The sequence below is a fragment of the Antennarius striatus genome, chromosome 23, assembly GCF_040054535.1.
Source record: "Antennarius striatus isolate MH-2024 chromosome 23, ASM4005453v1, whole genome shotgun sequence".
NCBI classification, from domain to species: domain Eukaryota; kingdom Metazoa; phylum Chordata; class Actinopteri; order Lophiiformes; family Antennariidae; genus Antennarius; species Antennarius striatus.
This window is the reverse complement of record NC_090798.1, coordinates 9687765-9701002: the sequence shown is the minus strand read 5'-3', so window position 1 is coordinate 9701002 and position 13238 is coordinate 9687765. Positions and strand designations below refer to the sequence as shown.

Here is a 13238-nt window from a genome sequence, read left to right as displayed (position 1 = left end):
GGGTGCCAGTGATGGTGTGAATGGACACTGCTAATGATGTCCAATATTCTATGAATACCACAGTGTGAATGTTAACATGAAAAGCTTTGATGTTCTATTTTAGAGGTAGAAGAAAATAAAGAAAACATCTTCTTACCAAAAGTGGCAAAAGGACATCAACACATCAAAGACTAATCATCACTTCTATAAAGGCCCACTAGTTCAGAATTAGCCAAGAGTTCTCTACATTGTTTGTATTTAGTAGTGACATAAACATGGAAATGGAAATGAGTACAACACAATCAGAAACGGAAATGAGTACAACACAATCAGAAACAGACATGAGTACAACACAATCAGAAACAGAAATGAGTACAACACAGTCAGAAACGGAAAGGACTTCAGAGTGTTCCTGTTGGAATTTTGATTTCTATGAGAATTTTGAAGTGATTGATGAGAAGCCCGGCAATGTGACTGTGATGCAGTGTCTTTCATGTGAGAACATTTTTACTGTCGAAGAAAGGGAAGACTATGAAAATGCTAAACATGAGGTATCCTGTTATTTCTGATACTCAATCTTATATGTTTAGATTATTAATCAGTTACAGATGACTAATAAGTGATTGATTCCCTTCTATTGACCTGCAGGGTGACTTCCTGATGGAGTTGATGTGCCGATTCGGTGATGCCTATCATATTGTCAAATATTATGGCTTTACTGATTATGGCCAGCTGGTGTTTGAGACGTTAGACATTGACTTGGAGGAATATGTTGTCACAAACATGGACACTCTGAGCCTGGATGACATCAGACACATCATCCAACAGGTATGACCACAGTCAATCAAAAGATAGCTGTACAATAATGATCAAATTAAAACTGTGGAAATGAAAGTATGATACCTGTTCTCTGCAGATGGCCACGGCGTTGGACTTCCTTAAGTCCCTCGGGGTGATCCATGGGGAAGTATCACCAAAAAGTATCATCATTGAAGATCAAAACACAAGACCTGTCAGAGTCAAGCTGGCAAACTTCAGTTCAGCCCGGCTGAGGTTTGAAGAAGAAGAATTAGAAGAAGAATTAGAAGAAGATGAATTAGAAGAAGAATTAGAAGAAGAATTAGAAGAAGAAGAATTAGAAGAAGAAGAATTAGAAGAAGAATTAGAAGAATTAATAGAAGAAGAAAAAGAAGAAGAATTAATAGAAGAAAACAAATTAATAGACGAAAAAGAAGAATTAATGGGAGAAGATTTAATAGAAGAAGAAAACGAATTAGTAGAAGAAAAAGAAGAATTAAAAGAAGAATTAATAAAAGACGAAAATAAATTAGTAGGAGAAAAAGAAGAAGAATTAACAGAAGAATTAATAGAAGAAAACAAATTAATAGAAGAAAAAGAACTTATAGAAGAAGAAGAAAAAGAACAAGAACAAGAACAAGAACAAGAACAAGAACAAGCACAAGAACAAGAACAAGAACAAGAACAAGAACAAGAACAAGAACAAGAACAATTAATAGAAGAAAAAGAGAAGGAAGATCCAGCATTGGAAGAAGATGACTTCAAGTAAGGACTATAAAAGCAATGATCATACCTCCCAATGAAGCATGTTGGCTACAGACAGTATGTTAGCTCATGTTAGCAAACACTGTCATCACTTGATGGTGTTTTATCATTGAGCAGTGAACATATTCCTCTGAATGTTTGGGTTCCAGTTCATACTATCTGGTCTGGACCAAGGGGCGAGGTGGCTTGGATGTTTTTATGTGATGCTAGCAGCTAACGGTCTTGGTGGAGGCTTGCATTCAGCTGAGGAACCTATTTAATCTTTAAAATGTTTGTTTCTTCCAGGGCCCCAGAAATATGTTCCGGGCAGCCGTCGTCTGATGCTGCTGACATGTGGTCTTTGGGTCGCGTCATGCTCTTCTTACTCGGTAGCTGTGAACACTACACACGTTTTATGGAACGGATGGTAAGGCATCTACAGTCATGAGTTCATCTCCGCCAGACTGAGGGGAATGCTGCTCCAATTTAGTTAATGTGATCTTTATTGGTTTGGTGGTTCTTCAACTTTTCTGAAATCCAATTCATGTCAGAGTAATGGGGGACCATTGTAAATTACATGTCCCTCAGTTTGTTCACACAACCATAATAATAATGGGGACCCGTACTGACCTCTTGATCTACTCTCATTTGAGCTGTCTTTTGGTCACACCCCTTTTGATCTGATCTTTGGTACAGGAGTGCCCACTAGTGATTGATGAGAGCAATTAGAATAGAGATGTTTGTGGCTGCAAAAGATTTTCTGACTGATGGTGAATTTGACCGTTGTTTCCTGAACCAGATGTATCCTGAGGAAGATGTGGAGATGGACGAGTGCATCCAGCTTTTGAAGGCCATGATGACCCAGGATCCCGAGGAGAGGATTACACCCATTAAAGTCCTCAACCATCCATTTATTCTCCGTGGATCCTACCCATGGAAGAATCAGTATCCAGAATTCGATGAAGAGTTCCGCATAAACTGCCTTGACTTTGAGATGATGCAGAAGCTGGGAAAAGGGGCCTATGGAGAATTGTGGAAATGTAGGAACAGTGTGACTGGAGAGGTTGTCGCTGTTAAGCGACCCCTGTTCAAAGGCGATACCGACAGGGAGGTGGGTGGCTCTTTGTTGAGTTCTGCAGTTCATGTCTGTCATTTTGTTTATCTGCTCAGTGAGCACAGAGAACTACATTTTATAATCAGAACTGCTAAAAAAGTTAGTCTGTAGTCTGTAACACATTAATAGTTTGTGCATTGACAAAAAGGAAAACAATGGACCTTTTTACCCCTTTTTACCCTGCAGTGAAGACAGGGGGTCACAACGGACATGGATTGTCCATAATTAAGACCATGTTCAAACACAAGGATGCTTGTAAGTGTACCTGGTACCAGAGCATCCTGGGTTGGAGGTCAATGATCGATCTCGTGATAGTATACCTAGACCGTATAGTCTGACCCTATACCTAGACCGTGTGTGTCCAAAACACACGGCAGAGCTGTCAACTGATCACCACCTCTTGGTGAGTTGGATCTGTGGGCAAAGTCACCAAGGTGGTTAAGCAACTTCACAATGGCAAAACCCTGGGTGTTGATGAGATTTGCCCTGAAATCGGAAAGTCTTAGGTGTCGAGGGGCTGTCTTTGATAACACACTTCTTTAACATTGTTTGAAAATCTGGGACAGCACTGAAGGAGTGGCAGATTGGGAGGGTGGTTCCTCTTTTTATAAAAGGGGGACCAGGGGGTGTGTGCCAACTACAGAGGTATCACACTCCTCAGCCTTCCTAGGAAAGGTTTTCCCAAGTTGCTGGAAAGGAGGGTCCGACCGACTGTCGGACCTCAGACTGAGAAGGAAAAATGTGGATTGCATCCTGGTCATGGAACAATGGACCAGCTCTTTACTCTTTCATGGATCCTAGAGAGAGCTTGGGGGTATGCCCACCCAATCTACATGTGTTTTGTGGACTTGGAAAAGGCTAACGATCTGTTAAATTTGGGGTTCCCTGTTGAAGCTGCTGCCTCCATGACCCAACTATGGATGAGTGGAGATGGATGGATAGATGGTTTTGCTTTTCTGTCTTCCCTTCATCTCGCTGAATTCTTTGACCTGACCTTCATGAGAGAGAACAGATTAACTCTCTAGAACTAATGGTGTTAAACTTGTTGTTTTTCTAGATAACCATTTTAAAAAAATTAATTGCTGAAAAAGCTGACCAGCACAACATAGTAAAATGTCACGGCTGGTTTGAGTGTACGACTGGAAAGTGGCCGGTGTTCGAGTTGCTGGATGAGACCGTCGACAGCTTTTTGAGTGACTGGAGTGAGCCAATGCTTCTGAGTGACATCAGAGTCATAATTCAACAGGTAAGTTCAAGAGCAGAAAGAAAACACAACACTGTCAGTTAGGACCTGAGAAACTCTGAAATATATCCCTGCTTGTGTTCTGCAGATGGCCGTGGCGTTGCGTAAACTGAAGCAAATGGGAATCATCCATACCGACATAAAAGCTGACAACATCATAATGGTAGATCAACAGAGACCCTTCCGTATCAAGCTGATAGACTTTGGCGTGGCCGTGGACAGGTCTGAGCTAGAGCTCGGTTTGGACATCCAAGTAGCTACTTACAGGTAAAGTCTACTATAATAGTGATTATTGTGTAGCGCTGTCACCGTACAGCAAGGTGGTTCTCGGTCCGAGTCCTGTTCTGTGCAGAGTTTGCACATTCTCCCCGCACCTGCGTGAGTTCTCTCCGGGTTCACTGGCTTCCTCCCACCTCCAAAAATTTGCATTTCAGGTTAATTTGCTAGTCCTAAATTGACCGTAGGTGTGAGTGTGTGTGCATGTTTGTCTGTCTATATGTGGCTCTGTGGTGCACTGGTGTCGCCCCAGAGTGTGCCCTGCCTCACACCCCATTTAGCTTGGATAGGCTCCAATACCCTGCTACCCACGAAAGTGGATGAAGCAGGTATAGAAGATGTATGTACGTATGATTGTGAATTAGTTGTGTCTTCAAGAAGCAGCATGGGCTTCCTGCCCATACTTGGCTTTTACTTAATGTGGGGTATACTCCATGTACTTTTTCAGTACTGTATATAACTAATAGCAGTGTAAATGCCGCAGATTTTGTTACATGTAATTTACACTATGAATGTACTGTATTTTCAATAATAAAGTAATCCCTCGCTTATTCATGCAGACTTTTAGTAGGTAGTCACGTGATACCATACGCTCATGCTATTGGCTGACAGCATCCGTGTGTGTGCTGCATTCCGAGACTCACAAAAGTGTCTATAGTCTATAACAGTCTGAGAGTGTGGGAAAAGGTAATACAGATATGAGGTGGTTTAATATAAATATAGGGAGAATTCATAAACATTTAAATTAGGAATTACTGTAATTTATAAAGAGCATATAAACATTAGACAGCGCTATATGAGGCTCAACTCCATATATTTTACCTGAATTAGACACTCATTTGATCCTTTGCCAAAGGTTGTAGTATTAAGTTGTATTGTATTGTAATATTTAACTTTAATAGACAAGTGCAAGTAGAATATGTACGTATATGTGACAAACATTGATTTTTTTTTCTACATTTAGGGCTCCAGAAGTTCATTTCGGCCTACCCCTTTCTGAGGCCGTTGATATGTGGTCTTTGGGCTGTGTTATGGCCGAGATGGTCATGAACCTATATCTGTTTGAGGGACATGAACAACAAGTGGTAAGATAACTATTGTAATTGCTCTAATTGTCTGTTGTTCAGTAAGGTCGGCGTTCTGGAGATAGAAAAGGCTGCTGGATTAGGCTCCAGCGCCTCCTCTCTTGACATATTTATGGCTTTTTAGGACCTATACTGAACATGGCTTCTGTAAGATGGCAAATAGTTATCAGTCTGAACAACACATGAACAGGAAGTTCAGCAGAGGGAGCAGGCCACGCTGCAAACATAATTGTGCTATGTTTTATCTCCAGGTAGCACAAATGGTGGAATTCCTGGGCATGCCACCTGACCATCTTCTCAATAAGGGGATTTATGCAGAATATTTCTTCACCAAGACCAAGACATACGAATGGAGACTCAAAGTACATTGTTAAACTTGTCAATGTTTATGGCTGCAAAGGACTTTCTGAAGGTCAAACAAGCGCAAAAACTTCCATTCAGGATGCTTTCCCCCTAAAGTTGCTGTTCTTTCTCTTTTTCAGCGTCGTCGCCGAGCGGTTAAACCAATTGAACTTCACACGGGTGACACAATCCGAACTCTGGATGATCTGAAAACAGTAAGGGTTCAAAGTTTTTTGCTTCCTACTGTGATTGAGTATTTTTCTCAGGGATCATGAGTGACTGATGGTGTATTTGATTGTTGTTTCCTGAACTAGATGCGGTTGGAGGAAAACAATGCAGCAGAAGCTGTGGAAAGGGAGCAGTGCATCGAGCTCCTGAAGGCCATGTTGGCAATGGATCCTGATAAGAGGATCACACCGCAGGAAGTCCTCCAGCATCCCTTTATCACTAACTGCAATATTACTGCTTCCTGCAATAAGACCTTCAACTCCCACCAAGACCACTACAGTCCACCTCCAACACCCTCACCACCAGGTGTGACCACGGAGAAGGAAGAAGAGAAAGAGGAGGAGGAGGAAGTGGAGGTGGAGGAGGAGGAGAAAAAGAAGAAGAAGAAGAAGAAGAAGAAGAAGAAAAAGAACTGTTTCTTGCGTTGCCTGCATTGCTTTTGCAGAAAAAATAACATCTCACCACCAGGTGTGAGCATGGAGAAGAAAGAGAAGAGGAAAAAGGAGGAGGAGGAGAAGAAGATGAACAAGAAAAAGAACTGGTTCCTGCATTGCTTGTCAAGGAAAAAGAACACCTCACCACCAGGTATTGTCATGGTTCAGACTGCTGCTCCTCAGGTGTACCATCATACCATCAGCCCTCAAAAAGACAATGACAGTCCACCTGCTGTAGCCTTGCCACCAGGTGTGATCATGGTTCAGCCTCCTCCACCTGAGAGAAGATTTAGTACAGTAGATGAGGACAGTACCGGCAGGTGAGAGGACGACCTGACTGTGGTTTATTGGGTGCTTTCAGATGTCTTGATAACAGGAATACATTTCTATCTGTTCAGGTTGCAGAATATCTCACGTTTAGTTTGCTTCAGCCAATCAGAGGCAGAGAAGGAATTCGATGGCTTACCACTGGTCAGCATCTAGTAGCCTACTGTCAATAACCATCTTCAGAAGTATGTGGCGGTATCTGAATGGTACCTGACAAACTCAAATGATGGGACGAAAAAGAAGACAGAGAAAGAGGCACACAGTCAAGGAGGATTTTTCCAGTCCTGGAGGTGATGAAGTCCCAGAAGATCCTTGCAGCGGGATGTAGACTCATGTTGGGTGTGTTGCCAGCATGGTAAGGAAAACCTTGCTCTCTGGGGTTCAGATGGTTTCCTCTTCACTCTGACTGTAAAGCGCTTCGAGGTGCCCCTGGTTTGAATCAGCACTGTGTAAATAAAGTTTAATTTAATCAATTCTGTGAATCATCTAAATCCGTTGAGAATTAAGGGAAGTTAGCTACCTTACTTTTATTGTTCCTGAAAATTGCCTCATATCAACCTTCCATTCAATCAACTTTTATTTATATAGCGCTTAATCACATCTGAAGACATTTCAAAGCGCTTTACAGATAGAAAGCCAACAATGCCCTCCACAGCAAGCATAAGCGATGGTGGCGGGGAAAAACTCCCTCATTGAGGAAGAAACTCCAGGCAGGACCCAGGCTCTGGAGGCCGGTCATCCGCCTTGACCTGTTAGTTGGGAAAGAGAAATACACTGGGGACAGAGATAGGTCAAATAAGAGAGAGAGAGAGAGAGGGAGGGAGGGAGGGAGGGAGGGAGGGAGGAAGATAGGAAGATAGGAAGATAGGAAGATAGGAAGATAGGCCAGTTTGAGTTTAATGTCCATGGTGAGCTGTCGCTGAATTGGGGGCGGGAATTCCAGGCCTTTGGATGTCCTGTCTTCCATCCGCGTTCCCCACCTGTGGAACAGAGGTACAAAGACAGCGACAGGATCGTGCAGACAAAAGAGTGTGGTTTAACAGTAGTAATACATTCTAGAAGCATAGAAAGATAAAGAAAGAGAAGGAGAAGTGACAGAAGCTCCAGAGTAACTCCCTTTAACGGGAGAGACGGCGAAAAATACCCTCAGCAGCCTAAGCCTATAGCAGCATATCTAGTGGGGTGTGTATTTTTTCTAATTGTAGGTTCTATCAAAGAGGAGGGTTTTTAGTCTACTAAAATGTCAGCCAACATATTACATTGAACGTGTTAAACATGTTGGCTAACGTGTTTGGAGTGAAGACCAGGACATGTTAGACTGTTTTTCCTATCAGTAATGTCACTCTAAATCGGTTGTAAATCGTAATTTAATTAACACTAACACTAATTAACTAACTAACATTAACAAATGCACTAACGCATTTGTGCATCAAGGATTGCCACTCCACGTCATCACGGATTTTTAGGAGGCAGTCACGTGATACTGTATGCGTATTCTATTGGCTGACTGCAACAAGAAGTCCGTAGGCTGCGTTTCGTCAGTCTCGGACTTTTGTGAGACACAAAAGTGCTTTAAACAGTCTATCAGAGTGTGGGAAAAGGTAATACAGATAGAAGGTGATTTAATATCAGTATGGGGAGGGTTCATAAATGTTTAAATTATTGTAAATAATAAGATAAAAAGGTTACAATCTCGATCGTGGATTTCCCAATCGTGTGTGGTTCCTGGAACGCATTCACCGCAAAGAACGAGGGCGCACTGTATTCCATTTCAGAGTTCAGAATTTTTTTATTCAGCTTTATATGCTTCCAGTGGGAAACATATTTAGAAAACGCTTTGTAAATTCCCACTGCTATGCAGCTATACCTTTCCGCTCAGCCAGACAAAACCAACCACTTGGCTAGACATTAAATCCTGGATGAACAAGAGCTTACTATTAAATTTAATTAAAACTGAATTAATGGTTCATGACCCAAAACATCTAAGAAACGTTTGTTGTTGTTATGTTGTCAACATAACTACAACATCACCTTGCCCACTGTCACCATTGTCAAGAACCTGGAGGTTACCCAAGTTCTTGACAGTGAAATAAAAATCAACGTAAAGCTGAAGACTGACCCACATCTCTGGCCTCAGGTGCTGTGGTTACGGGTGTGGTTGGCCTCACGATGCCCAGGTACTGTCTGTTTGGAGACACAGTGATCACGGCCTCACACATGGAAGCAGCCAGACTGCGGAGGTAAAATAAAATAAAATAAAATTAGTGGCTTACATTCGTGTTTGAATTGTGTCAGAGTCAAGTCGTGTCAGACTCAGGATCAATATTTAGCCAGTAATTGCCTGCTTGTGAACCTGCACTCTTCCACCAGCTCCTGGTACTTGGTACGATTCCTCTCGTTGGCCTCGTCCATGCACTCTTCCCAGGGCACAGTGAGCTGAATGATTAGCTGCTCGGTGAAGTCTGAGACAGTAATCATATGTGAGCGGAGCTTTGTTGATGTAATCCTGGAAGGAAACTTCAGCTGACTACCCAGGTCCACTGTTCTGGTGACGAGGCCAGACTTTGCAAGTTAATTGTATGTTGGGCTTTTCTCTATGGAACCTGATGGTTCTAGGCTTGAAGTGGCCCTGGCTGGTGTTGATAGCAGTGGATATCCTGTCAGCAACTGCCCTAAGCACCTGGTTGTGGCACCAGTGTATCTCTCCAAGGGCTGTTAGGCAGTTACTGAGTCAATATTCAAGGGATCCCCTTCCTGAGCAGTGGGAACAGGATGGTGTCTCAGTTTTACAACAAATGTGAAGGTTTGCTGGAAATGGAAGGACGTCATAAACAGTCTGGACTAAAAACCGGATGTGATGGAAGTCTACTTTCCAGATGCTGGAGCAGGTGAGTTTTCGTTGAAGAACATTCTCCAGTTTAGTGCAGGCTCCTTGCTGCCCCATTCCCACAAGCCTGCTAGCTCATACTTCCTCTATGCTTTCCTGTACTTTCCTGAATAAGGCGTTGATGCTCTGTGCCTCGGGCATTGTCAGGTCTACTGTAATTACCGGAAAGTTGCCAATGCCTGTGCATCCTGTTGTTGTGAACTCACCAGAACCTTCTGCCTCAACCACGACTCAGCCACGTCTAGGGCTTTGCTTATACTCCGTTTCCTGTCTGTCCACACCTGGATACCAGCTGATGCCACCTTTGGATCTGAGGATTCTCTGTACTGCAATGCCTCCCACTTTATGGACACCATTACCTCTCCACCGAGGCTACTTATTGTTGCTGGTGTCACACAGAGCAGAGCTACTCACACTTAGGTAAACCAAGCCAACTTCGCAGGTAGCTGCTGCCCTCGACTGTTGTTATAGGTACTGAGTACACTTGCAGAGGCCACAGAACCTGGGGCAGGATGAAGTGCTGGTAACTCCAAGCCTTGATACTCCCTGGCAGACTGGTTTTATCAGTCAGGTAGATCTCCAGAGAGCAACAAGTGTAGCAGCAGCTCCAGGTAGCAGCAGTAACCAGAATGAAGATTAACAGGGACAATGCGCTTCTTCCATAAATACTCATTTATTCATTCACTCAACGTAAAACTTTACCAAATAAAAATTTAACCTATCGCATTTTTGCGGCTGGAAAACGGATTCCTCTCTACACCCTTTCTGACTACAGCTGGTGAGGTCATAGCAGACGTTAATCTCCCATACATCTCACATCACTCAATGCAGGCCAGACCGGTCAATTACAATCACTTGTTGTCTCAAATCAAATCCTGAGCCTAAACAATATAAATACGAGTAATAGTAAACAATGCCAATGATAATCATAGAATCTTAAAGCCCAATGATCACGCTGGTGTGATCAGAGCGCATGATGATTTTAAACCATTCTTAACTACAGTCTGTCATGTGGATTACTGTGGTCATGTTTCCGTGACAGTATAGATGTGAAACTGTGTTCCGGTTTTTATTTGGAGCCGATTGACCCCGGAAAACCGGAGATATGATCATTTACATTTGATCAAAGGAAAGCGCTTTGAACAACTGATTATCGTCAGACGGCAGACGCCGTGTTTCTCTCCATGTAGTCGCCATCGTACAAGTGGTGACGCATGTATTCACGTGATGTAAACATGTTTCGCGATTTGTACATGCTTGTCACGTGATGCAAACACGTACCGTGATTTTTGCATCTTGTCATGTGACGCAAACGTCTGAATGACGCAAAAAATTATGCGCACGATTTACGCATGTTTCGTGCGCATAGTTTTACTTTGAAAAACTCCTTTGAAGAGTGGCACAAGTGACACAAACTACATATAGTTATGTTAGAAGCCTATGGCAACCTTTGTGGAGTTCAAATTCAAATTCAATGAGCATTTTTTGGGTTTTTATGTACAATAAAATACAATTTGTTCCATTTTCGAATTTGACTGTGTGTCTATTTGGGCCCAAAAAACTCCTTTGAAGAGTGGCAAAAATGACACAAACTATTAAATTATTTTAGAAGCCTATGGCAACCTTTTAGAGTTCAAAATAAATTTGATCAGCATGTGTGTGGTTTTTATGTGCAATAACATAACATTTTTCCATTTCCGAATTTGACTGTGTGTGTGTATTTTGCCCCAATATGTCAATATAGTAAGTTATAGGGAAATAAAAACTATCTCTTCATATAGCTGAAGTTGTGCTGAAGATAAACATACCAAGCATGGGTATGTTAAATCATTTTTAATGTGGTAATAGAGACAAATATCAAAAGTACCAAAAAACGGCCAAAATAATTCAGGGGTCTAAGGGTTAAAACAGCTCCAACATCCCAGCCCCTAATTACCCGTGCCATAGCAATTCAGTCTAGAGATACTGTAGAGCAGTTCATTTATCCCCACAATTCAAACTATTCAATAATGTTGGAGTCCAACAAAGATTTTAGATAATTTTCTTCTGTCTCTTGCCATTATTGCTGTTTTTATTTCAGAGTTTGATGTGCATGGGCGGCACAGTGACGCAGTGAGTAGCATTGTCGCCGCACAGCGCTACCCACGAACAAGAGAGCGGGACTCCGTACAAAGTCTGTATGGAGTTTGCATGTTCTCCCCGTGTCTGTGTGGGTTCTCTCCGGGTTCTCCAGCTTCCTCCCACCCCCAAAAACATGCGCTTCAGGTTAACTGGCTGTTCCAAATTGCCCGTAGTGTGTGAGTGTATGCATGTTTGTCTGCGTCTCTGTGTAGTACACTGGCGTCGCGCATGGAATTTGCCCCGCCTCACACCCTTAGTCAGCTGGAATACTACTTAGGAAATTTTCTACTTACGAAAGTCTTCCAGAACCAATTATTTTCGTAAGTAGAGGTACCACTGTATATTTACAACGAGCCGTCAAGAGTGTATGAATGTACTATGCAGCAGAGGGCTCAATAGCATAAAATTGTAACTAATGCATTGCATAGATTACCTAATTGGGAAGGACTTCCAACAGCGTCAGCGAACATTTGAAAAATTCATCCATCTCCCTGCTACCCAAAACCTCTCTGCAGAGAACCCAGCAGTCCCATTCCCAGCCAAAATTAACGTGGAAGAACCGGAAAAACAGAAGGCGGAGTTCGGTGTGCAAACTTTCCATGCTAATGCAAAAGAAATATATCTTTTCCAGAACCCTTTTAGTGCCGACATCGATGAAGCCCAGCCTTCTTATCAGTTTGAATTGGCCAAGTCACAGAACCGTGATGTTCTGAAAGATGCGTTCAAGCTGGACAGTCTCATCGACTTCTATGCCGCTCTCCCAAGTGACATAATAACCAAAAACGGTTATTAATATTTAGTTCTGGAAGCAGTCAAAGGTTTACAACATTGAGGGACCCCGGGATTGTCACAGTTCTTCTGTCACAAACTGACCCTGGCTTCCCATCAGAGAAGGGAAAAGTTATGTTGCCCCTACAGGAAAAAGTTTTGAGACCCTGATATTGGGAATCTAAGCCCTTTCAGCTGGGATACACTGACCCCTACCAGGGCCTTTGATCTGGCAGAGGGTAACCAAGCCAACAGACAGACGAATCAGACGGACAACAGGCAAACAGGCAGAATTCAGAAATCAGGCAGGGTCAGGCACAAAGCAATCAAACCCAGGCAGACAGATTTGACGAGGGGTTGGCAAAAGACAGGGTCCAGAGAAGAGAATCAACATAGGATCAAACAACAGGATACTAAGGCTGGAGAGTCAGGGCTAACACTAAAACAATCTGGCAGAGGACAAAGGACTGAGCAGGATATACTTCTCAGGCTTAGACATTAAAATGCGGGGTTTTGTGGGCAGTCATTTCAGCGTTTGGAGAGTTTTGAGAATTCAGAGAGCAGATGAGATATTAGATACAGGTATTAAGAGGATGGAGCCAGTCCTGTGTGGGAACGTTTTGATTTGATCAGTCCTAATAAGGTAAGCTAAATCCAACATTTTTCAAGAAAGGATGTTTGCATTTCAAAAACTACTTTCACTGTTTCTAATTTTAATCGAAGATGTAGTGCTTATTGAGTTTCAAGGGGTTGGGGTACAATAATAACACCTCGTGCATGATAAGTGTATTTCTTGAAAATATAGAGGAAACTGGAGCGTCACTAAGCCATGGTAAGGCATTACAATATTAGTAACACAAATTTTCCATGTTGACTTCTGTTCATAGTGCAA

General features: G+C 42.5%; 1 protein-coding gene across 1 annotated transcript; it reads left to right on the top strand.

Moving 5' to 3' along the window:
* Nucleotides 1-458: 458 nt before the first annotated feature.
* LOC137590985 (homeodomain-interacting protein kinase 3-like) lies at nucleotides 459-6189 on the top strand (the record flags this gene model as incomplete). Its single annotated transcript, XM_068308841.1, has 11 exons — nucleotides 459-530; nucleotides 628-807; nucleotides 896-1032; nucleotides 1828-1948; nucleotides 2321-2632; nucleotides 3693-3881; nucleotides 3967-4145; nucleotides 5119-5239; nucleotides 5491-5601; nucleotides 5722-5796; nucleotides 5896-6189. Coding segments are annotated over exons 1-11 (1791 nt in total), but the record flags the coding sequence as incomplete, so codon positions are not given.
* Nucleotides 6190-13238: the final 7049 nt, after the last annotated feature.